Consider the following 24,991-nt stretch of genomic DNA (forward strand, 5'->3'; position numbering starts at 1 on the left):
CTTCTCATCTCATATCATTCATATACTTCCACCATATTTTCTCCAGCTTTTTCTCACATAATATGGTAGTTCTTTTCCTTCCCAAGGCAAAAACCTCTCTGCATATACAAGTCATTTCGTTCTATCCCTTCTCCAAAAGATTGTTTCTTTTCTCATACCTGTTTCTCACTTATCTTCAAACTTTCCCTTTCTATAGGATGCTTTCCCATAAACTACAAACATGTCCATGTCTCCAACTCTTTAGTAAATTGATTAATACAAATTAAAACAATTAAGTATTGATTGCCTGCTTTATTGAGCTTCCATTTTATACCCACAAATTGGCAAGATTAAGAAATGAAAATAATTAGTGTAGGAGGAGCTGATAGAAGACAGGGATTTTGAAACCTTGGTGATGGACCTATGGATTGGGTCAAACATTCTGCAGCACAATTTGGAATGATGATTTTTAAAGGACAGTAAAATGTCCATCAGATGTCCTAGTTCTTCAAGACCCACACACAAATGAGTTCTAAACAAACAAAAAAAAAACCACATATAACAAAATATTAATAACACATTTTTGTGCTGGCAAAGAACTAAAAAAAAAAAAAAGGTTGGTGGTATGAATGTTATTTGAGGAATTGTTAAACAAATGGTTATTCCTGAATGGAATGGAATATTACTGTGCCACAAGATAAAGCAGCTAGCAATTTCATAGCACTTAAAGTTTCGCAAAGACTAGAAATATTACCTCCTTTTATCTTCACAAAAATTCTGAGAACTAGGTGTTATTATTATCCTCATTTAATAGTATGAAATGCTATTTGATGGACACAACAACCTTGCAAGGTAAATTCTATGATCCTCATTTTACAGTTGAGGAAACAGTCAGAACTTCAGTGACTTGCCTAGGTTCTCACAGTTAGTAAGTATCTGAGGTTGCATTTGAACTGACTCCTGATTAGGCTCAGCACTTGTGCTACCTGCTTGCCACTCTATATAAGAAATTCAGAGAAAAACAGGAAGCCATATGTGAACTGATATCTAATGAGTAAACAGAACCAGGAAAACAACATGTAAAGACAACTAGGTAATTAGAAAGATTCACAGAAGATAAATTGAAGGCAGTAGAATTACAATGATCAATTTTGGCCCCTCCATGCCCTTCTTTGCAGAGATTGGGAACTATTGGCATGAAATAAAATACTGACTGTATCAGTGGGGAATTGCTGAATTTTTCAGAACTAATTCATTCTCTTTCTCTCTTTGATACCCATAATGGCTTGCCAGTTAGAGGAAAATATGGAATAGATGCAGAAATGAAGGTTATTGAAAAACAAAAGATGTTAATAAACAATATTTTTTCAAAATAATTCTCATACTTGAAAGTGTTTCAAAGAGGCTATAAGGTTGCATACCAGGGTGTAGGGTATGTTCAGGGAGGATCAGTACCTCTGGTGTGATGGCTGCTGAGTTCTTTTCAGGGCTCTTTCCTTATAACCTTTCTCTGGTGTCCCATCTGTTCCACCCAACTCTCACCTGTGGCTCCAAGAAGCTGCAGCACATGTAACTGCTACACCCCAAACCATTTCAGCAGATGGACCAAACCAGGTGGAAGGTAACCAAGGGGTCTCAAACCCTTTGGTGAGTTAGGGGGGTGTATCTACCCCAAACATGTGAAGACTTCCTCTGATGGAACGGGTAGATGAGAACAATTTATTCCAATGTCCATGAAGGCAGCTGAAGCAGGTGATGTGGAGCACTCAGAGCTTGGTTAGATACCGAAGACACCAAGGTCATCCACTGCATCCTGAACTGTGGCCAGTAGTCTTGACTCTGTCCTGCCACTGGACTATGATGACTCTGGAGGAGAGAGTGAGGCTGATGACTTCATGCAACTCTGCCTCATTTAAATCCAGTTTATGCACGAATCAAAAGACATCACCCATACCATTTTACTATTATGCCTCAAAGGCCTATGGCACCAGGCAAGTGATGAAGCAGCAAATGCAGATACACTGGGAGCTGTAGTCACAACCCTGCACACAGGTGGCCCAGGTCATAGGGTCATTTTCTCACTGGAAGCAGCAGTGGAACTCTGCAGCCCCCTGGGTGTCTGAACAGCCTTTCAAGATCATAATTGCTCACCCCTGGTGTGAATAAGGGGGCTAGAAAAGGTGCCCTAAACATTATTTGCTTACTCAACCCTGGCCTGATTACTGCAGTAGGTGGGGAATCCCACCATGGGGTCAAAAACCAAAAAAATGTACAAAATGTACAAAAACATCTTCTAAGATGATTCCACTCACCATTGGCACATGGAACGTGCTCACACTTATAGACAACATAAAATCCAGTAGACTTGAAAGACGAACTGCTCTTTTTGCAAGAAAACTCAACAGGTATCGCATCCAAATAGCAGCCCTGAATGAAACAAGGTTGGCAATTAAAGGCCAGCTTATTGAAGCTGGAGCTGGATACACATTTTTCTGGAGTGAGTGCAGTGAAGGGGAGTGCTGTGAAGCTGGCGTGGGTTTTGTAATCAAAACTATTCTAGTCAGCAAGTTGGTATGCCTGCCGAAAGGAGAGAACGACAGGCTCATGACACTGTGATTGCCACTTGCAGGAAAATGCCATGCTGTCACCATCAGTGCCTATGCTCCCACCATGACAAACCCCGATGAAGTCAAAGAAAAGTTTTATGAAGACCTAGAGACACTTATCCTCAATGTGTCAAAAGAGGACACACTTACAATAGTAGGTGACTTTAATGCTAGAGTAAGCTCAGACTATCAGACTTGGCAGGGAGTCCTACGGAGTAATGGAGTTGGAAACAGCAACAGCAATGGCCATTTACTGCTGAAGACTTGTGCATCTCATGACCTTCTCATCACCAACATTGTTTTCCATTTACCTAAAGGCAATAAAACTTCATGGATGCACCCTTGCAGCAAACATTGGCATCTAATAGACTGTGATTGTAAGGAGAAGAGGCAGACAAGATGTGAGAGTGACAAAGGCAATGTGTGGTACAGAGTGCTGGACTGATCATAGACGTATCCTTTCCAAGCTAAATATTCTCATTTGTCAAAAGTGTTACCCCCAAGGCAAAATGACTACCAGAAGAATTAATGTCAACAAATTAGAGCTCTTTTCTGAGTGTAAATAGTTTGTTGCTCACTTGGAGGGAAAGTTGAGCCAACACATAGTTGAGTGGAGCAGAAAAGGAGTGGGCAACTTTCAGGGATTTGCTGTACAGCACTGCATTCACTCATCTGGGTCAGAACATTCACAAACACCAAGATTAGTTTGATGAAAATCATGAGGAAATTCAGAAGCTGCTAAATGAAAAATAGTTGAAGAAAGCAAAAGTAAGGTTCCCAGTGAGATATTATTTGATTGTCAGGGATGTAAGTACTGGGCTCTGAGTCATGAAATAAATAGAGGTGAAGGGGCCTGCCTCCCCTTGATGAAGTTTGAAAAAACCCTGGTAAGCAGTTATCTGAAGCCAGTAAAGGGAGAAGCATGACAGAATGCATGGTGATGAGTTAGGCAAGCAGAGAAATGAATTCGACTGAGTCAAAAGTAAGATTAGGAGGCAGAGAGAATTAATAACTTTCCTCTTCCATCTAGTTATCTCAAATTCCTCCCTTTATGGATTTTGCAAATGCTCCTAAAGGCACCAACTCCTATATGAGAGAATACTACAAGTAATGGTAAGAAAAATTCAAAGGTTTGATCTCACACACCCCTCCTCCCAACTGGCAAAGATGAGAAGAGATGGAAATAGACCACACTGAAAGGGCTAGGAACAGACAGGTAGCTAAGGCCCTACTGGTGGAGCTGTGAGTTGGGCCACGCATGCCAGACAACAATTTGTAATTATCCTCTGAAAGTGTCCAAACTCTATACGTTTTGACCCAGAGATTTCAATCCTAGGCACATATTTCAAGGAGTTAAAGAAAGAAAAAGTGGTGCCACATGTGCCAAAAAAAAACAAAACCCAAACATCATCACAACTCTTTTTCCTGGTCATAAAGAATTTCAAACAAAGTGGGTGCCCACAGATTGGATGTTGCTTAAACAGCTGCGGGCATTGAAGAGTATGGAGCAATAGTGTTACATCAGAGACACAAGTAAGGCATAAGCTCTGATGCAGACTAAATGTGGAAAAACACTATAGACTACAACCATGCACATGTAAAGGATGAAACAAAACTGTAGTTGTAATGACTCATCTTGACCCCAAAGAAAAGTGATGAAACTGTAACTCTTTCATTTCTTTCTAAGACATGTTTTATGTGTTGGTTGGCTTAGGAGAACTATTGCTTTGGCTGCTCACTCATTATTACAAGTGCAGCTGTGATGGGAAGGAGTAGAGACTTTCTCCAAATGACAAATGTGAAAGTGAAAACCATCAAAAAAAATTTAAGATATTGAAAGAGAGATGGGGGAGGAGAGGAAGATAGGAGAAAGAGGAAAAAGGAGAGACAGAGAGATATTTATAAGGTATCCTAATTGAAATTATCAATAAGGGTTGGGGGACAAGAAGAAAAACAACAGCAAATTTCATCTAAATATGATTATGAATCTAATTGAGACTAGTGTTTCAATGGAGTTATGTTAGCTGGTCTAGAGAGGTTTAGGAAATTGGAGAGCAATCAAATGCTTACCTATTTCTCACTTCAGTTCCCAGCTGTATAATGTGAAAAATTCAGTGTTCCATTCACATTGTACTAGGAAAAAAAACCTAAATGAAATGATAAAATTAATGGATTAGAAGTGGCTGTGTACAAAGGGTACTTTTGTCCCCAAACTCAGTCACTGACCTTTCCCATTCTCTTCCCTCAGAAACATGACCTCTTCCCCAGAGTTGATTCAAGACCTCCAGAAAGAGCTCACCTGCTCCATCCGCAGAGACTACTTCACAAACCCAATGCCCATTGAGCGTGGCCACAGTTTTTGCCATAGTTGCCTCAGAAGCTGTTGGCAGGAAGCCTACACCCCTTTCTCCTGTTCAGCATGCAGGAGTGTCTCTCAGCTAAGGGATTTTAAAGCCAATGTGTGACTTGGGAAACTGGCAGCCATTGTCAAAAAACTAAGACCTCATTGTTTGCCATACTCTGAAGAACATGGCACATGTAAGGTAGATCAGAAAGTGTACATGCTGTTCTGAGGATGACCACAGCCTGAAAACTGTGTGTCCTGTTTTCAGTCCCAGGAGCATGAGGCTCACAAGCTCCATTGCATAGATGAGGCTGCTGAGAACTTTGGGGTGAATAATGGATCCATCACTCCATGCACATGTTTATTTTGAATTTTCACTATAGCCTTCAAAAATAATCCGAGAAAAAGATGTAGCATTTTCACAGACTAGCTGCTGTACTGTAAGTACTCCAAAAATGCCCTTGTAAATTGAAATGTGCTGTGTGTTCTCTGACCTCAACCTGAGCCTTTCCTTATGAACTGAGAGCAACCAAACATTTCCCTTAAAGTTTAAGAACTTATCTAATTTTGGTTGAAATGTCCCTTGTTTCATGCTCTGTTCTTTTTAGAGAATGGATTCTGGGTATCTGAGATTGTCAGGGCCATCTTCACCTGTTGCAATAATTAGTATCACGTTCATTTCCTCATCTAATACAGAGAGAGCCAAGAGGGTTAACCAATGTTTGTTTACATCATTTGACACTAGAATGATTCCTCCTCCTGGAGGACAGGAACAGAGACTACTGTTATATCTCAGAATTATACTATCTTAAAGACTTGGACATTGAGCCACTGCCCACTTAGACCATGGGATCCCAGCTTTAATTTCTGCCTGTAGCTTCCAAACTATGAGCATAACTGTTTGATTATTAATTGATCTCTCAGCTATTCATACATGAATAGATCTCACTAGCTAGAACTGAAACCTCTCAGGGATACAAGAATTGATGTTTTGTTTTTCTTTTTTAAGTTTACAGGAAAAACTTCAAGAAACTAAGACTAATTTGTGGAGGAAAATGGAGAAGGTTGTTCAACAAGTGACCCATGAGAAGGTTAAATTTACATCGATGGAGGCAAGTATCTATATTTTGATCCTTCAGTATTTAAAATGCACTGTCTGCTGTCATTCCACAAACTGACTTTTTGGGAGAGGTAATAGACATATTGGTCTTCATAAATGAGGACACTGGGTGATCTAACTGTTTTTCAAAATGGCACATAGCTGGTAAGTGGCAGAAGGGGCATGAATAGCCAGGTGCTCAGGTTTCAGATCAATTGTGCTTTGCATTATAGCAGATAGAGAACACAATGGGAAGGAATGCAATGGTTCCAAGCAGGAGAAGGCAAGAATGTGCTTGGAGGACTAAGCATGGTACAATGGGGATAGTACAGAAAAGGCACTCCCTGTCCATGGCCAACCTCAGCCACAGAATGAACCAAATTAGAATCCGATTGAAAACTAAGAAGTCTGTCACTCACCTATTATTGCCATTTAGTGTTATGTCATTTCCTGTATTCAACCTCATCTCTTTCCTTATAGGAGGAAATAGAAATTCAAAAGAAAAGTATTTTGTCTGAATTCCAGAAAATGAAACAATTCTAAATGAGGAGAAGGGTACATTGCTATAATATGTGCTAACACAGGGGATATCCAGTTTAGAAGGCCTGAATAGGAGAATTAGTGAATTGTCCTTCCAGGATCAAGAATTAATGAAGAGGATCACAGAGTTCAAGGAGGAGGGTAAGAAACCAGATGTGCATTGGCTCCAGGTAAAGCCCCAGAAAATAAGATGAAGAAATATACAAGATAAAGTCAAGAGATGACAAAAGGAACAATCCATGTCTTAAAGAAAAAAGTGAAGTGCTATATTCCAGTGCCCCTCTGTACTTTTGCCAGTCTCTCACCATACACAGGCTAGTTTCTTCTCTTTCTCCTTTCTTCATCCCCTAGGGTAATAAGTTCAACTCTATCCTATGTTCTATACACAATTCAGGGTACAGAGAGACCTAGAACATAGGATGGAACATAGGAAGAAAGAAAGTGATATAAAATGAGATGAACGTAGTGGGAAAGAAAGATAGTAATGTAAGTGAAACTGCACAGATAGATTGCAGCCATGTTGTGGAGAGTTTTAATGGCCAAACAGAAAGGCATTCAAGACCAATATTTTATTACTGAGGTACTAAGGAGTCACTGGAATTTAGTTGACATGATCTAAAGTTCTAGGCAGACTATATTCAATATATTGAGACAAATTAGGAGGTCATATTAATAGCCGAGATAAGAGGGACCTAAATTTAGATGGCCATTGGATGAGAGGAGATATTAGGGGCATATGTGAGAAATGTTGCAGAGCTAGAAACTCCAAGATCCTCTCCTATTCTCTGGATCCCTTCAAGGCAATGAATAGGTGTTCGGTTTCAGAGTCTCATTTTCTTAACTCAAATCCATCTAATCATTGTCCTAACCATCTGTCATTTTTTTTTCTGTCCTCAGGATGTGAAAGGAATATTAACCAGGTAGGCTTGCTTCTCACTTCATTAGAAACCATCAAAAAACATCTTTTTGGTATAATGGACTGACTGGAAAACTGAGGACTGTGCCATTTGACACCTGGTGACATAAACTTGATATTTGTTTTCTCTAGGAATGCATTTATGCTGCAAAAGGAAATAGAATCCTTCCATATGCAAATAATGATGCCTCCTATCCCTGGAGTTATGGAATGGATTTTCAATTTTAAAGGTGAGAAAATTGATAACAAAGAACCAGCTCATCTCCATGTCTTGCCCAACTTTTCTTTGGGTCAGAACCTATTTAACTTTCACAGAATTCTGGAATGTCATGGTTGGAAGGAACCTATCTCAGTGACCAATTACTTTACCTTTATCCAAACAACAATTCACTCAACTATTTATCCAACCCATTTTACTTGAAAACATACAGTGAAGAGGAGCCTTGTAATTCTAAACACAAGCCATTCTTTTTATAATTAATTGTTTCATTACCAGTAGAGTTTTTCTCACATTGAGGCTAAATTTGCCTCTTTGTATAACTTCTATCCATTTCTTCTTGATCTGGCATCAGAGGCCAATAGAGAAAAATTTAATTTCCCCTTCAGATAAAAAAAAAAAAAAGCACCCATGACTTGAAAGACCACTACCAAATGGCTACAATGTCTTTCCCAATATTTTTCCCCCCAAATTTTCCAAATTTCCCAAATATGCATCTAACAAAATCTCTCAGTTACTAGCCAAACCAAAGAACATACTGTTCCTCATATTATGTAGCTATACTGATTGGGATATCACTGTGATATATAGATGGTCACTTTTTGGTGTAACGCCTGTCCCCCTATTCCCAGTAAAAAAATTCAACTTTGATGTTGCCATTGATTGAACCAAATCTTCATCTGTCCACAGTAAACACTACTCTGGATTATAATATAGCTGATCCAGGTCTCATCATATCTGAGAATTTGAAGACTGTGAGATATGAAGGTGTCCAAAAGGAAGCACCTCACAATAGTTGGAGATTAAAAGATTTTGCACTAGTTCTTGGTACTCAGACCCTCATTTCAGGGAGATAATACTGGGAAGTGGATGTGCCAAATAACACTATCTGGTGTGATGGCATCTGTAAAAAAAGCAAAAAGAGTCTCAAGACTTCTTTGTGCTTAGGACTGTACAGATACACAACTCCTACTATGTTTATGTCTCAGTTCAGGACAATCTTTATTCCTGAGTCCATATAAAATACCATCAGGTCAGTATGCCCAACTTAAACATTGGAATTTTCCTTGATTATGAACATAGAGAGATATTTTATCACTTGGAAAATAGATGTCTAATTTATACTTTCCCTATCATTTCATTCTCAGGATCCCTCATGTCCTTGTTCTGTCTTTCTAAGAAAGTCTTGACAACTGATTACTCTCTCACAATCTGCCCCTAATTGAGAGAAATTGAGAAATATACAATTAATGGCCAAATGGACTTGGAGCACCATATTATCCCAATTCCAGTGTATTGTTTACGCAAATAATTGTACCTACTTTCCCTGCTACAGATAATAATTTTTCCTATTTCATTTTGTATATGGTTTCTCAAGACCCCAATAAAACATAAGCTATTTCTCATCAAGAATTGTTTCATCATGTTCTTTGTATACCCAGTGCCTAGACTGTTGCTGAAATTTAATAAATGCTTGTTTAATTGGATCAAATGTTGTTAATTTCTCATACGTACATAGGATCACACGCACTAAGGTAGGAGGGAAGCTGAAGCTAGGGGAACTGAATGTGCCCCATTCAGATGTAGAAAAATCTAATAGAATAATAAATAATTAACAATTAAGAACTTGAAAAGAATGTTATGGAAAAAATATAAGTATGTAATTGTTACCTACTGATTTCTAAATGGAACTCACAAGAAGTATGTTTTTCAGCTCTAAATGCATATAAAAAAAACAACCATGCTAAGTTTTAAAGAGTTCCTTAGTAAATGGAAAAAAATCACATTAATTTAAAATTCAATCTTTATTGATTATGAAGCAGTAATAATCATAATCAATAAGGAGAGTTTTTAGTCAAGATTTACCTTAAATAAAGAACAAATAAACCTAAAGCAAGAGTAGGTTAAAGAAAAATAACAAAATTAGTAAAATGGTTTGTCAAAGGAAATGACAACAATGAGGTATCAAGCAAAATTTTTGACTAAAAATAAGTCATTCCTTAAAATGAAATGTGTACTAGGAAAATATACGAAGAAAATAAAGTGTTGCTAAAAAAAACAAAACAAAAATAAACTGTACAATTCAATGCAAAAGGAAAGCTTTACCAAGCTTAGAAATGAAGCTGAGACATTTTTAAGACTAATGAAGTAAGTATGCCTATATATAATCTGATTTTTAAAAAGAAAAATGAAAAACATTTCACCATCATCAAAATGAAGAGCCTGAAATTATTACAATGAACAGGAAATAAGATATTAAAACTTGCTAGATCTAATTTTATGCCAGATACTAACAACCTTTATGAAATGAAAACTTAACAAAAATAAAAAACCCAAGCTAACAGAACAATAAATGAAAATTTTAACTTAACCAATATATGAAAAGGGAATTGAACAAGTCTTTAATGATTTGATAAAATATGGAAAAAATGCTCAGGCTCAAATGGACTATTAACTGAATTTTATCAAACATTCAATGTGCATAAAGTTGTTCTTGGACAAAGCATAGAAGGCATTTCATCATACTCTCCCAAAGATACTAAAATGACTCTGAGACCAGCACTAGTAAAAGTCAAAAGAGAAAAAAGAAAATGATAGACCAATATCACTAATGAAAACTGAAAGTCTTGATTAAAATATTTGCCAAGAGGGTACAAGAATATGCTCAAAGATGATTCAAGATCATTCATGAAGACAAAGCTAAATTTGTTCAAGGAATGCAAGGACTGTTCAATATTAGCTAAAAAAGAAACAAACGTTTGAGTATGAGTAAGAAACATAACGTAAAGCAGATTCACAAAACCTTCCCAAAACATACAATTCCTTATGATAACATTAAAAAAATCTAAGAGTAAATAGACTTTTTATTAAAATAAATAATACCTATCAATAGCTGGAGGATATGCCAAAACTAGTACTCTTTCCAAGAAGGTCAGTGTCAAAACATGGTAAACCACTCTTACCACCATTATTCAATAGAGTTATTTGAATGATAACCATAGAAATAAGACAAGAAATACAAGTTGATGGAATAAGTATAGACAAAAAGTTGGGAAAATCTACTTTATTTGCAGATGGTATGGTGTTTTACTTAGAAAATCTTGTCAATTGTATAAGAAATAAGATTTCAAAATTTAGAACTTTGAGCAGAAAGATATAGAATAAACCTAAAAAAATCATGCATTTACTAACCACCACATTTATCACATTACTTTCAGATTTGTGTAAGATACATTAAAACTGAAGTTCCAGATCATATGAGCAAGAAGATGGCATTTATCCAGCTTCATTCTTTGCATATTACGATTTTAATGGAAATATTCCATTAACAATCACCAGTCTCTATTATACTCACTATGATCTGGGAGGCAAACTGACCAGGCAGCTTGAGACTGGATTTACTGTAGGGAATGAAAGAATAGAAGAAGGAATGGAAGGCAGAAGTTAGAAATTTAGGCACTGTTTGAAATGATGCTGTGGAGAGGAGGATAGAAATGGACCCTTCGACTCAATCAGCTCTATATATGTAGACAGTAATATTTTTAGAACATAAATATGTTTGGGTATATATTTACATACTGAGTACATGTTAGTATATTTACATTTTAGCAAGTTAGAGCATATTCAAGTTTATATATTATTTTGTATCATATACAAGTCAGAGAAGATTCATTTTCCTCTTCTGTCCACTATTTTTTCCTTTTTGCCTGCTTAACGTAAGAGTCTGCTCCTCTTTGTTCTTTTTGGTGTCATCTTTCTCCACAATTCTTTCTTGGCAATTTCATCTAACAACAAAATGCCCACTTGTTAGGGATCTATTGTTTAGAGCATCATGGTAGGGGCCAATGAAATGTCAAAATTAGCTAAGGTATTGTAGAGTTTATAGCCAGAGGGTGAGATGAGGGGTCTAGCATATGGCATGCACAGAAATAAACAGAGTATATGATGCTGGATGAAAATTCAACCTCTGGTTTCCTTAAGGTAGAGAACTCCTCGATGAGGAAATGTACAAGTGGGAAAACAAAGATAAGAGTCAAGGGGGATGAAGAAATAGGAATGAGTAGTGATCTACATTGTTGTAGGGATTAGAGTTAGGGTTCTAGGACTGTATTCCAAAGAGATCATAAAAGTGGGGAAAGGACCCACACGTACAAAAGTATTTATAGCAGCTCTTTTTGTGGTAGCCAAGAACTGGAAATCAAGGGGATGCCTATCAATTGGGGAATGGTTGAACAAGCTGCGGTATGTGAATGTAATGGAATTCTATTGTGTCATGAGAAATGACAAACAGGCACATTTCAAAGAAACCTGGAAAGACTTATATGAACTGATGCTGAGTGAAATGAGCAGAATTAGGAGAACATTATACACAGGAACAGCCACAGCGTGTGAGGACTGTTTTTTGATAGACTTAGCCCTTCATAACAATGCAAGGACCTAAAACATTTCCAAAGGACTCATGATGCAAAATGCCATCCACATCCAGAGAAAGAACTATGGAATCAGAATGCAGAATGAGGCAGACTACTTTCTCTTTTTTTATGCTTGGTTTTATTTTGTCTTTCTCATGGTTTCTCCCATTCATTTTAATTCTTCTATGTAACATGACTAATGTGAAAATGTGTTTAATAGGAATATATGTATAGAGCTTACATCAAATTGGATGTCTTGGGAAGGGAGGGAGGTGGGAGGGGAAGAAAATTTAAAACTAGAAATGAATGTTGAAAACTAAAAATAAATAAACATGAAAATTAGAGTTAGGTTTATACAATATCAAAGACAAAGTATTTGACTTCACATTATCATTATTAAATTGCATTTTTTTATTTAGTTCACCATTTTCGTCTGTTCAAACCTCTTAGTGAGGATATTAGTAGACTCTACCAGTCAAAATCATAGGTAACTATGGCTAAGATGTTTATGCTATCTACAAATTTGATAACCCTAGATAGATCATTTATAAAATGTGACAAAGCAAAAGGAAGGGGATACTCCATGGCATTTCACTTCTAAATGGAAACAAATACATTCATGCCTAATATTTTAGTCCAATCAATCATTTCTGAATATTTAAAGCTATCCTATCATCTAGCTCACAGATCTTCATAGTGTTCACTGAGAACATAAAAGATATTCACCTTGATGAAATCTAGGAATATTCTGTCAGTGCCAATTTCTTCTGGCAACAAATCCAGTAAACAAGTAAAAACTGAATTTAAAATCATCTTGCAAGTATGCTTATGAATGAAGCCATGTCCTTTATCTTTTCCTAGGCACTGCAGGAGAAAAAACAAGTAGCTGAGCATCTGCACACATCTGCCTTTCAAGATGAAGATCTAGAATACCAATCAGGGTACAATACCAACATGAGCCACCAGGTAGCACTAGAAACTCCAGCTTCCATCCAGGCCTCAGTGAAGCCCAAATATAACCTGTGTAGATCTCTAGTGATCAGTAGGAAGTACTCTGAATGTCCTACTGCCTTCCTATATTCCACTGGCTTGAATCTAGATTTTAAAATATAGTTTTTTTCACATTTCTTGCCTTTACAATAGGTGGGGGAGGGAGCAGAGGGAGGAAGAGAATTCAGAACTCAATTTTTTTTTTTTAATGAATGTTAAAAATAAAAAATGAACAATTTTTAAAAAAGGATGCCTTCACAAGAACCTCATATTCTGCTAGGAGGAGGGAATGTAGATCTCTCCACAAATGTAAGTATTTACAAAATCAATTACCAAACTGTTCCAGAAGAAAGAGATCATTTAAGAAGAGGTGTGATCATAAAATTTTCCTGAAACAGGTGATACCTGAAAGAAGCCTTGGCAGCCCAAAAGCATTACAAGAATTGGAGCTGAAGGGAAAGTAGATTTCAGCCTGGAAGACCAAAGGCAATGAGCTAAAGGAAAGCTTATATTGTTTGCAGAATAGCTAGTAGGCCAAGTTGACTAAGAAGTTATAATATGAAAAAAATTAATATAAAAAATTATATAATATATAGTACATGTTATATATAAAAATATAGAAATTAATATATTATAAAATTAAATAATATTAAGTAATTATACTAATATATTATATTCAATATAATATCATGAGGCGGTCAGTGGATTTTTTTCAGTTACTATTTTACTCTCTGGTTCTAAGATATCAGGGCACTTTTACTTCATAATTTCTTGAAAGATGCTATCCAGGCTTATTTTGATCATGGCTTTCAGGTAGGCCAGTAATTCTTAAATTACCTTTCCTGAATCTATTTCCCAGATCAAGCAATAAGTTCAATTGGGGATTTTAAGATTTCACCTATGAATTTCTTTTAAAATACCTGATTCACAGTTGGACATGTGATACCATGGGTCAGTAGAAAGGTTAGGGCAGAATGGGCAGATTTAAGAATCATCAGCGTAAAGAAGATAATTAAATCCCTGGGAGCTGGATCATTACCAAGTAACATGACACTGAGGGAGGAAAAAAAAGAGGGTCTAGGACAGAGTCCTGTGTGTCATCTTTGGTTAGTGGACATGACTTGGATGAAGATGTAGCAAAGGAGAGTGAGGAATAATTTGATAGGTAGAAAAAGGAGGGGAACCAGAAGACAGTGGTAATCTAGCAAGAAGAGATCATCAAAGAAAAAGGTGATCAATAGTTTCAAAGTCATTAGAAGGATCAGGAAAATTGATGATTGAGAAATAACCTTTGGATTTGGTAATTGGAAATCATTGGTAAATTTGGAGTGAGTAATTTTTTTGGAATGATGAAGAAGGAAGTTGGGTGGTTCGGTTTGTCCTAAGACCAGGATAGAGATACAGACCACAAGGACAGAATCAAGACCCAAGTGACCTGAGGTTACCTCAGGAAACTTGCCAGGATAAGGAATGGTAAAGATGAATATTAAATCTGGTACAGTTAAGTCTTAAGAAAAGAGAATTTGAGAATCAATTTTCAATGTCGCAGATTTAGGATGAAAGTGAGAAGAGAAGTGGAAACACCTATTATAGATGTATTCCTCAAGGTGTTTGAGGATAGGGGAGGTATAGACATGTCTATAAGCAGTAGAGAAGGAGTTATTAGATTGGGAGAGATTAAAGATAAATGAGAAAATGGGGATGACAGAGGAGGCAATCCATTGAAAGAGAAGAGATGGAATGGGATCACTTATGTAAGTAGAAATATTTGCCTTGTGTAAGGCCATTTATTAGTGAGAGACATGTGGAAGAGAAAATAGTGAAAGGAGGTATCTGAGTGAAATTAGATGAGAAACAGGAAGAAGACAACTCACAGTGAATGTCCTCAATTCTGTAAAATATGAAACAATATTCTCAACTGAGAGGATGAGACAGAAATTATGTGAAGTTTGAGGAGGAAAAAAGTGTTTGGAAGAGACACTATTTAGAGTGGCATAGTGAACGAATAAGGGAGGTGTGGAAGGATTGCCTACCAGTTGAAGTTGCATAACATAAATTGAAGGTTGATCTGATGAGGGCTGGAAAGGGGGATAGGATGGATGAAATCCTGGAATCCTCCAAAGACCAGAGTACCAGAGGAAGGTTACCTGAAATGAATTTGAGGACTCAAGCATTCTTGAGGTCAAGGTAAAGATTTGTTATGTTTTTTCAGTGTGCAGGGGCTCTAAGGAACCTGTAATTTGAATGAGGTACAGGTAAAGTTTATGTAGGATATTCCATAGTAAAACATGTGTCAAATATGCTAATTAGGTGATTCAGGGTGGGATTAGGAAGTGGTTAAGGGGTGGTAAGTTCTTAAAAGAACATGTACTTTTAGAATCTACTACACAGGTTTTTTAAACAGAGCTCATCAGGAAACAGCCCAAGGGGATCTACATGGAGATGTGGTTTTAGGCCTGAAACATAACTAAGTTAACTACAGATCAGGACTGACTAAGTAATACCAGGCTGCTCCTATCAATGACTTGTTAGACAAGATAAATGGAAGGGAGTATATGTATGTCTAAGTGCAGGATACTTATGATTGTTCAGTGAGTAGTACATGTCTGTTATGACACAGTAAACATTCAGTTCAGCCAGTACACAGCTGTTTCAAACTAACAAATTCTATAGGTACAGCTGGCTACTGTATCAGGAAAAGACATAATGGTTTTGCTAGAGCAGGCTATGTCTTTGGGCTAGTGAGAACCTGCCTGGGATAGTGTTTGGAGGCTAGGGAGAAATGTGATTTTTAAAGAGAAATGTGATTTTAGAATTGGGTTCCAAGCACATGTACCCAAGCACCCCATCAGACCCATTCAAAACCACTGTGTGATTTTCTCCACTTCTGTGCAAAGGCACAGATTGTGGGAATGATTCAAGGCTGAGGCTTGGCTGGGCACCATTAGTGACAGGATGAAGGGAACAAGAACCCAAGAGAAAGGAACAGGGGAGAGTTGAACTGTTTGACTAAAGGGTCAAAATGGGAAAGAGATGAGAGTAGATAATTCAGGGTAATATCCTAGGAGAGAACTGAGGAGTTGAGGAATTGGATGTCACAGCGTCTTTGAATACTGGGGTTTTGCGAAAGAAGAAAGAGGGAGAGGTAGAAAGCAAATAAATTAAGGTCAGATAAAATAAGTCATGCACATGGACGTGGCACATGTGTGGGTGATGATATGAAGAAGGGCCATGAGATTGCTTGGAAGAGTAAGTCATAGGAAACAAGTAAATTGAGCAACTGAATAGTTAGGGTCTTTGAGAAAGAATCAATATGAACACTGAAGGCTCCTAGTATAAGGTCAGGAGCTGAGTAGAGAGAAAAATTGTGTGACATGCACTGAACTCATTGAGGAAGGGAAGTGACCTGGAGGTTTGTAGACAGCAGCCACCTGGATTTTGATTTAGGTGTGCTGGAAAATGATACTGCATTGTTTGAACCAAGCCCTGAGTGACTGAAACTAGCCACATTTGTTGTTTAGAGACCATATTTAATGCATAACTCAGGATATCCGAGTCATGCTAATCCCCAAAACTTTCTAGGGGATGTGAATACTGATGGAACAAATTTCAAATTTTCTAAGATACACATTTGAATCAATCTATATGCTCTTTTATGGAAACTCTTCATGTGTCAGCCAATCAGACAACTGTTTTCTTGCTCCTTTGTCTGAATCCTGTATAATGGGTAACTACTAGAGGTTCAGGAAAGCAGACCACACACTTCAGCTCTCTCCTCTGCCAGGTGACTTAATCAACTTCTTTCTGAAACCTTTTTCAGTTCTAGATTTTTTTGCACAAACAAGATAAGGATTACATGGACCTAAAAGCAGATGAGGTTACTAAGTGATGGAGATGGGGGAGAACCTGGGAATGGAAGTGGGGAGCAAGCAGTATTCACCTTCCCTGTCTCAACCAGAGAGCCAAAGGGAATGAGTGAAGGTGAATTCAGTACTGGAAAGGATTATACAGTCAATGAGGCTGTATGATCAGGAGGTGGGATGCCAAGTTTCAGTAACAGTTAGCAGATGGAAGGAGTGGGAGAAGAAAATGCTTAAGATGAAGGGAAGTTTGTTGCCTATGGCACAAGCATGCCACAGGGCACAAAGGAAGAGTTGGGTGATATTTGGTTGAAAACTTGAAGGAAGAGGGTTGAGGCATAAAAGAATAAGAATTTGAATGGTGGTGGATTGAAAAGGGGGGTTGGATTATGACTTAAAGGGGTTCAGAAACACTGAGATAGGTAGGGCTTGCCTGAATGTGAGTTAACTTAATTGTTGAGTGAAAGGTGATAATTGTCTTTCCAGATGAGGTTGGAGATCAGGTGGGAGACACATACAGCAAGAGACAAGGCACAAGCTCACATGGGATGCCCCGTTTCGCTTCTCTTCCCTCCAAAGGCTGGAGATCAGGCAAGAGACCTTGTATTAGGAGATGAAACTAGGATTGACAACGTAGCATTCTTGTTCTCAGCTCTGTGTCTCCACTCACCTTTTCTGATGGGATTGAGAATGAAGTTTCCCTAAGAACTGGTTCAGATCGTAGCTTATCGGATCATCCTTTGGGGTGTGTGTGATTTGTGTGGTTTGTGTTTGTTATTTTTTTCCTCTTGTGGATTACCTCATTTGTGGTATTTTTAGCTTATTTCTCCTAGTTAATGATCTTCTGCTTCTGGTATTTCTTGTTTCTAGGACTGTTCTATGGGAGTGGTTCTTTATTTTTTATTTATGTCAAGAACCTCTTTGACAGTTGTTTGAGTCCTATGTATACCTTCTCAGAATAAGTTTTAAATGCATAAACTAAAATACATATAATTATAAAGTAAATCAATTATAATGAAACACAGTTATCAAGGTAATTTTTTAGTGTTAGCATAAAAAATTTAGGGGCTATGGTAAAGATTTTTTGACTACTGAATAAATCATCTGCTTTATTTTATTTTTCTTACTTGTAAAGACTACTATTTATTTTATTTTTGAGCTACTATTGAACAACTCCTGCAATTAAATTTAGCTTTGTCACAGTGAATAATCTTGAGTCATCTTTTGAACATATTTTGGTAGTTTCTTGGCAGATATTTTAATCAACACTTTTAGCTTTCACTAATAATGTTGGTCCATCATTTTCTTTCTATGTTTTAGTTTTTCCTTTCAGTTCTATCAGAGTAAAATACATTTCACTGGAAAAGTATGAAAAAGTATCTCCCATCTGTATTTTAAAAAAAAATGCAATATAGTAATTAATTGTACTTTTAGTATTTTTTGCAATTCACTTATTAGTCCTGAACCTGAGGGACAGTTTCCCATTTGAGTAATTCACTAGAAACCTATTGAATTTCCTTTTCTAATACTGGCTAAATTGCATTGTCTACTTGTGGTTAATTTAGGTATTGTATTTTAAGTATTTTCCATTTCACAGGTTTTTTTTTAGTTTTATTGGCATAAAATTACACAAAATAAGGTTCCTCCTTCTATTCTGATTTCATTTATATTCCCTTCATCTCTAATGATTTCACTCTTTTCATTTTGATTGTGACAATGAGTGTGCTCTTCTTTTAAACAAATTAGTAATTAACATGTCTATTTTTTAGTCTTAATATTTCAAGCTTTTATTTTAGGTTTACAAATGCCCGATTGCCACCTCAACTTAAAAAAAAAAAAACAGGCTGAAGCATAATAGATATACTTCAGCCTTTTATTTAATCTTTATGTGTGGATCTTGATATTTAGGGGGTATTTCCTGAAAATCATATATTGCTGGACTTTCATATTCTGATCTACTACCATTCTCCATTTAGAAAGTGAATTCATTACATTTGCTTTCTTGAGTATGACTGTTAGGTTTAGTTTTTCATTTCATTATCTGCTAGTATGACGTTTTCAGTATGGTTTCCAAAGTCCATCTCACTTTAAAAGGAAAATGAATTAGAGAAAACAAAAGAAGAATGAAATCTGAACTAGTTACCCCTAGTTGGGACCATCTGATTTCAATTCTCTAATATTACCCTGCTCATCAAGATTGGACCAAGAGAAATAAGTGTGATTTTTCACTCACCCCTATTAATCTGCTTTCATTATTAACTCTCTAGAGGTCAAAGAATCCAAGAACCAATACTTCCTGGCCTGGCAATGTAGGAATCATGTTCTATACTCTCTGTCACCAATCCAATTTCTGAGTGGGAATGGGGGATGGGAAGGATGAAGTTTCCCCAATAAAAGCTTTAATCCAAAGCTTGTAACATCATAATTTCTTGTCATTATTGTTGTTGTTGCCGTGTGTTATTACTGTTTTCCTATTAGGGATTACATTACTTGTATTTTTTAATTTACTTCCTGTTTCTTGATTGTCTGCTTCTGTTATCACTGTCTTCCCTTCTTTTTGAGTTTTTCTAAAGATGGGGTTCTTTACTTTTTTAGGTCAACAAACCTTTGGCAGTTGAGTGGCTCCTATTGATCCTTCATCTCAATATTTTTAATACATAAATTAAAAACTTGAATTACAAAGGATGCAGATTGTAATGAAATAGTTATCAAGATAATTTTTAAAATACATGTATCCCATGTAAAGAGCCACTGTCCAAGCTGAATTTGTCTAAAATCTTTCCATCTGTGCTGGAAGTCCCTGTGTGAGGATTCTGTAGAAAATCTAGCAGTGTCCCCAGCTACTAAAATCACTTGGATTTAAAAAGTCCTCATATATCATTTTCCCTTCAGGCTGCAGACAAACTCATCCTCATTTCTAGTATGTGTTCTTACCACAAGGCACAAACTGGTGCTTGGAGTGAAATTTCACCCCTGCCCCATGATTTCCTCCATCAGTTCCCCAGAACCAAAATACAAAGAAAATGAGATTAATGGGACCAAAAATGACACAAAGAACACCTCATTGCTCTTTTCATTGCATGGTGCAGAAGGCATGGTCCTGAAACGAGATCAGATCCTCCTGAGTTTCAGTCAGTCACCTATCTTGGCAACCCCAGTAAATGATGTGCAGCCAAAAGTTGTCTAGGTGTCCTAAACAACTGAGAAAAGTCCATATTGTGCACAGGAAAGTGGACCCCTGACACCAAAGGAAGTCTCTAAAAATGAGGGTACCTACTGCCTGTAATGCCAACGTGATGCCTGTAGCAGATGCTAGGGGGATGTGCATGCAAATTTCCATGGGTGGTTCCTAAAATATAACAAACTCTCCTCCTCTAATACAAAATCAAAAGTATTCATTTGAAACATTCCTATTAGGATACTAGAAGGCAAGATTTAGGAGGGTACTCATTACCAATCCAGGAGCTCTGACATTTCTCTCCTCCAAGCCTCCTGATGAGCAAGTTCTTCCCTCAGCCTCTCTCCTCTCCTCAGCTTTCTTTCTCTCTCTGCCTGCTTCTGTCTCCACCCACACCTTTCCTTCCAAGCAATATGGTAAATACTGTTTCCAATCAAAGACTCAGCACTTGATTGACTGAGAGTCGAAAAGCTTGAAAATTAGCACTTAATTGGGAAGGTGTGGGAATCCTGTGGACCAGAGCCTAACTGGCTCTTCTCCAGGGTTCCAGGTGAAGCCTTTTAATGGGTGGGAAAGATCTCATATCCTATTAATATTACACTGTCCTCTCACTCCCAAATCAGAACAGAAATAAATATTCTGAGGATTTTTACACATCTGACTAAAGTTGGTTAATTTACATATCTGATCAAATTTGCATAAGTGATATTCCCATAGTGTCTACATAGTGTCATAATAAAAGCAATGGATTGAGTTTCCAAGGACGAGGGTTCCTTTTCTTAGCTCTGCCAGCAGTGTCAGGTTGTAGAAAGTTTGCTTGATTTGCAAGCAGGGAACTAGTTTTAAACTCTAGCACAGCCCCTCCCCCTCTCTACCTGAGACCTTGGTCAAGTCACTTAACTTCTCTGAGCCTCAGTTTCCTCCTATTTCATGTGAGGGACCTCTACATTCCCCACAAACATAACATCTCTGTTCTGATGGTCCTATGAATAATTCAATACACATAATTCAAGCAGTATTAGTAAGCACCTTTTATTAAGAAACATGATAGGAACTGGGGCCACCAAAAATTTTAACAGAGGAAATAGTTGCTGCTGTCATGTTGCTTGCTTATGTTATTCTCAGGGCAGAGGAAAAACAAGTACAAAAATAAGTAGATACAAACTCCATAAAATAGAAACATGTCATTATTGTTTGGGCTTGGGAAGCAGATCTAAGAATCATATTTAGGAGAGGCAAGTCATTTTATCTCTCCAGAGTTCTGTTAGCTGTGAAATTAGACAGCACCAATATTTCCCCTTGGAGGGCCCCTGTAGATATAAAATTTTATGACACACAGAGATTGTGGAATAGAATGTCTGAAGTATATCTGAAGGATAAATACATGTTTTTCAGTCTCTCCCAATTACGGACAGATCTTAAGAGTGCAATTATTTGTAAGAATTTCCTTAGAAAGACAAAAGAAAGACTGGAAGAGTCCTGAGAAAGAAGAGATTGGGAAAGAGAAAATAAGAAATCTTTCCTTAATGCTGTAAAATGATACCTTTCCATGTTCATAGTCAAGGAAAATGCCCACCATTAGGTTGGACACACAGTGTTGGCAGTATTTCACATGAGGCACAGAAGAAATGTGGTGCTTGCCTATGGCAAAAAAGAGGCAGCCACTGTGACTCTGTATAGCCATAAGCACAAAGAAGACTTCAGGCCCAGGTGATCCATTAGAGATGCCAACACACCAACCAGTGTTGTATGGCACCTCCACTGCCCAGTAATATCTGCTTGAAATTAAACACTGATTACCAAGAACCTGGGCAAAATCAGTGAATCTCCTAGTGCTGAGGGGCATTTCTGGCTGTGCCCCTCCATATCTCATGCCCTTCAGATCTTCAGAGATGATGAGACCTGGATCAGCTGTGTCAGGATCCAGAGTGATGCTCACTGTGGAGAGAAGTTTAGGTTTAATGAATGGTATTGGCAGAGATTTGCTTTGTTTTCTAAGGGATGGGGTCAGGTGTGTAGACTACGAAATGGCCATCATGGTATCTCAGTAACATGTTAGAAAGGGACTGCATAGAGGCAGGACAACTCCATGGTAGGAGGAACAGAATGTTCTTGTGTTGTCAGGGAGAAGTGACAGTGTGTTAGGTGCTAATTTGGGAAATCTGGTTCTTTCTGCCCTGCTCTTTCTGAGTCTCACAAAACAAATGGTTAACCAATGCCAGGATTTCACAGAACATATACATGATTCTAGATGGAAAATTAGAGTCTGGATATGCTGGCTCTTCTGGGTAATGGTTGAAGGCTGCACAGGAGGGAGATGAAGACAACCACCTGGAAGAAGCACCCGGGAAAGCTAAAGGGCATATTTCCTACAGCTCTCTGTTCTATCCCTCTTTCACCTCTTTTGGTTCTTCACTACATCCTTCTTGCCTATATTCTTTGTCTCTGCCTTTCTATCTCCTCTCTCTTTTTATCTCTATTTCTGTATCTCTTACTCTTTATATCTCTCTCATATATAAGTGTCTCCTTTCTTTCCTCCTCTGAGTTTCTATCTATAGAAAATCTTTCATCTGATTTATTTCTTCTGGTTCAGTCTGGAGAATAGGGATGTGACTGTGAGTCTCCACTGTCTTCCTCAACAACCTTATTCATTCTCAGAGATTTAATTTTTATGCCAATGGTCCCCTCAAATATTTTTCTTACATATGTTGTGAGACTTGGATCTGCTGGTTCAGCTACTCACAGGAGAAATCTTCCCATGGGTGTCACTGGCATCTCAACCTTAATATTCCTGAAACAGTTCTGAAACACATCCTGAAATATCTACCCCCTAAACCTGAGTTGTCGTCATTTGACCATCATTTGTAGGGACTAAGCTTGCGTATTTTGGAGAAGAGATAACTTAAGGGGTCACATGGCAGCTGTCTTCAACTACTTGGATGGTTTTGATGAGAACAGAACCTTAAATATCTCTGCTGGCCCTCTGATGCTAGATCAAGGAGAATTGGGTAGGAAGTATAAAAAGTCATATTTAGCTTTGATTTGAGAAAAACATTTTGGTGATGAAACCACTTTAAAAAAGAAAAGAAAAATATATGTTTGGAATTATCAGGCTTGTCTCCACCAGATACTTTCAAGCCAAGTCTGAATGACTACTTATCAGATATTTTGCAGAGAGAATCAGTGTTCAGGCAAAGGTAAACTAGATGGCCATATAGGTAGGTTGTGCAAGATTGTGCATTTCTATGAAAGCCAAATGGGTTCTGTCCCAAAGGAAAACTGGTCAAGGCTTGAAGACATATTGCCTCTTGGTTATAGATCTTTTAACTCACTTTTAAAATTTAAAAACATTCCTAGAATTCCAAGGATGCGACGAACAATTGTGTTTATGTGCAATATATCTACTTCCTTGTGGATCACAGATTCATTCCTATAGAAAACAAACACTGAGTTTTAGGTCTCCAGTAATCATAAGGATCTTGGCACAGTCTTCATTCCTTTAGTCAGTCAAGGCCCCTGAGCTCCAATTTGTTTAGAGCTTTCCAAATGAAATTGGAATAGAAACTTACTTCTTTAACACTCCTTTAATATCCTAAAGAGAACAGAAATGATATGTGGTTAGGACAGTGGTGTATTTGAGGTAGGAAAATTAGACTTTGGAATGAACCACTTTTTCAATGCCTCCGTGAAACCCACAGAGTAGGGAAGAATCTTGAAACTTCTAAGTGTGTCACATGTCTCACATATGTTCCCCCTTCTCTCCCCTTAGCTCAGGCCCTCTTCACCTCTTGCCTAGACTACTTCCATGAACTTGCCATTTATCATAATTCCTCTTGTCTCTCTCCACTCTGGTGTATGCTCTCCACAGCTAGAGAAGTAATTTAATTGGAATGAACCTCATAGGAAGAGAGGTTACTGAGCTACATGGAAAGAGAGAGATTGTTGTAGTGGCAATGGAAGGAAAGGAATATTTTGACTCATAACAAACTTGTGAGGGAAGGGACAAGGGTGACAATGCAAGTGAAAGTATCACCAGGACTGGAAAGGACAGTAAGGGATTCAATGTCAGCTGGAGGGGTCCAGGTCTCTGAAAGAACATGAAAATAGAGAGAAATGAAAGGTTTTAAGATGTTCAGGAAATCTTATGTCCTTCATGTATTTGTACATAATTCACGCACATATGATCCATTTTCAAGGATGGTGATATCTGTTTTTTAAAATCTGTCATTTTAATCAGTATACAACCATTTCTTAGGGTGTTATGTGTGCACAAAAAGAAAAAATACACAATATATGGAAACAAATGCAAAATCATATCTATTCATTTACATCATTTAAAAAACTGTGTGCTCTCTGGAGATGGAAGAGATCCTGAGCAGATTAAAGCATTCTTCATTTATCCTCCACTTCATGGATGGCATTGGGAAGCTCCTGACTTTCTCTTTTGTGCTCCTCATGCATATTTCCCATAGCCTCACCTGGAGCAAATCCACATCTGGTTTCCTGCACACTTCCATGGACTCACTGATCCTCCTTAATTCTTGACTTTGAAGGGCTAATGTCCTTATTCTCTTCTGCAAGCCTTTCAAATTGGCCCCTCCCTGCCTCTGAACAAACAGATACTCATTTTTCTCCTCATCCAGGAACTGTTGTGCTTTCTTGAATTCAGAAGAAATAGTTTTTATTTCAGTCTTTACTTTCTCCTGTAATAAAATAGATGAGACTGGTTAAATACAGAAAATGACAGAACATTAAGTGGCACTTAGTGAGTGACAAGCTTTTTAGCTCACAACTGGATTCTGATTTTGTTCATTTCTATGGCCAAGGTTCTCCACAGTTAGTGAGAGCAT

At 37.5% G+C, this 24,991-nt stretch overlaps 1 protein-coding gene, 1 long non-coding RNA gene and 1 pseudogene across 2 annotated transcripts; 1 reads left to right on the plus strand and 2 right to left on the minus strand.

The window, feature by feature from the left end:
- Positions 1-271: 271 nt before the first annotated feature.
- Positions 272-20,595, minus strand: LOC140505043 (uncharacterized). The gene is made up of 4 exons (XR_011967328.1): positions 20,418-20,595; positions 4,656-4,732; positions 2,292-2,406; positions 272-1,845 (listed from the first exon to the last, which is right to left on the minus strand). It is a non-coding gene; the product is annotated as an uncharacterized lncRNA (long non-coding RNA).
- LOC140508879 (probable E3 ubiquitin-protein ligase TRIML1) lies at positions 4,838-8,923 on the plus strand (annotated as a pseudogene).
- A 562-nt stretch (positions 20,596-21,157) lies between the features above and the next one.
- LOC140507664 (probable E3 ubiquitin-protein ligase TRIML1) lies at positions 21,158-24,991 on the minus strand. The gene is made up of 3 exons (XM_072615661.1): positions 24,932-24,991; positions 24,620-24,844; positions 21,158-22,161 (listed from the first exon to the last, which is right to left on the minus strand). The coding sequence occupies exons 1-3, from the start codon at positions 24,989-24,991 to the stop codon at positions 21,547-21,549; spliced, it is 900 nt and encodes a 299-aa protein (XP_072471762.1). The 3' UTR covers positions 21,158-21,546.

Source organism: Notamacropus eugenii, chromosome 5 (genome assembly GCF_028372415.1).
Source record: "Notamacropus eugenii isolate mMacEug1 chromosome 5, mMacEug1.pri_v2, whole genome shotgun sequence".
Lineage (NCBI taxonomy): Eukaryota > Metazoa > Chordata > Mammalia > Diprotodontia > Macropodidae > Notamacropus > Notamacropus eugenii.

Excerpts from the sequence above, each read along its gene's own strand:
- LOC140507664 (XM_072615661.1), bottom strand. The coding sequence starts at position 24,991 with ATGCTCTCACTAACTGTGGAGAACCTTGGCCATAGAAATGAACAAAAT. Across the intron at positions 24,845-24,931 it reads AACAAAATCAGAATCCAGTT|GAGAAAGTAAAGACTGAAAT; the intron begins GTGAGCTAAAAA and ends ATTTTATTACAG. Across the intron at positions 22,162-24,619 it reads CAGATGTGGATTTGCTCCAG|TCTACACACCTGACCCCATC; the intron begins GTGAGGCTATGG and ends GCCATTTCGTAG.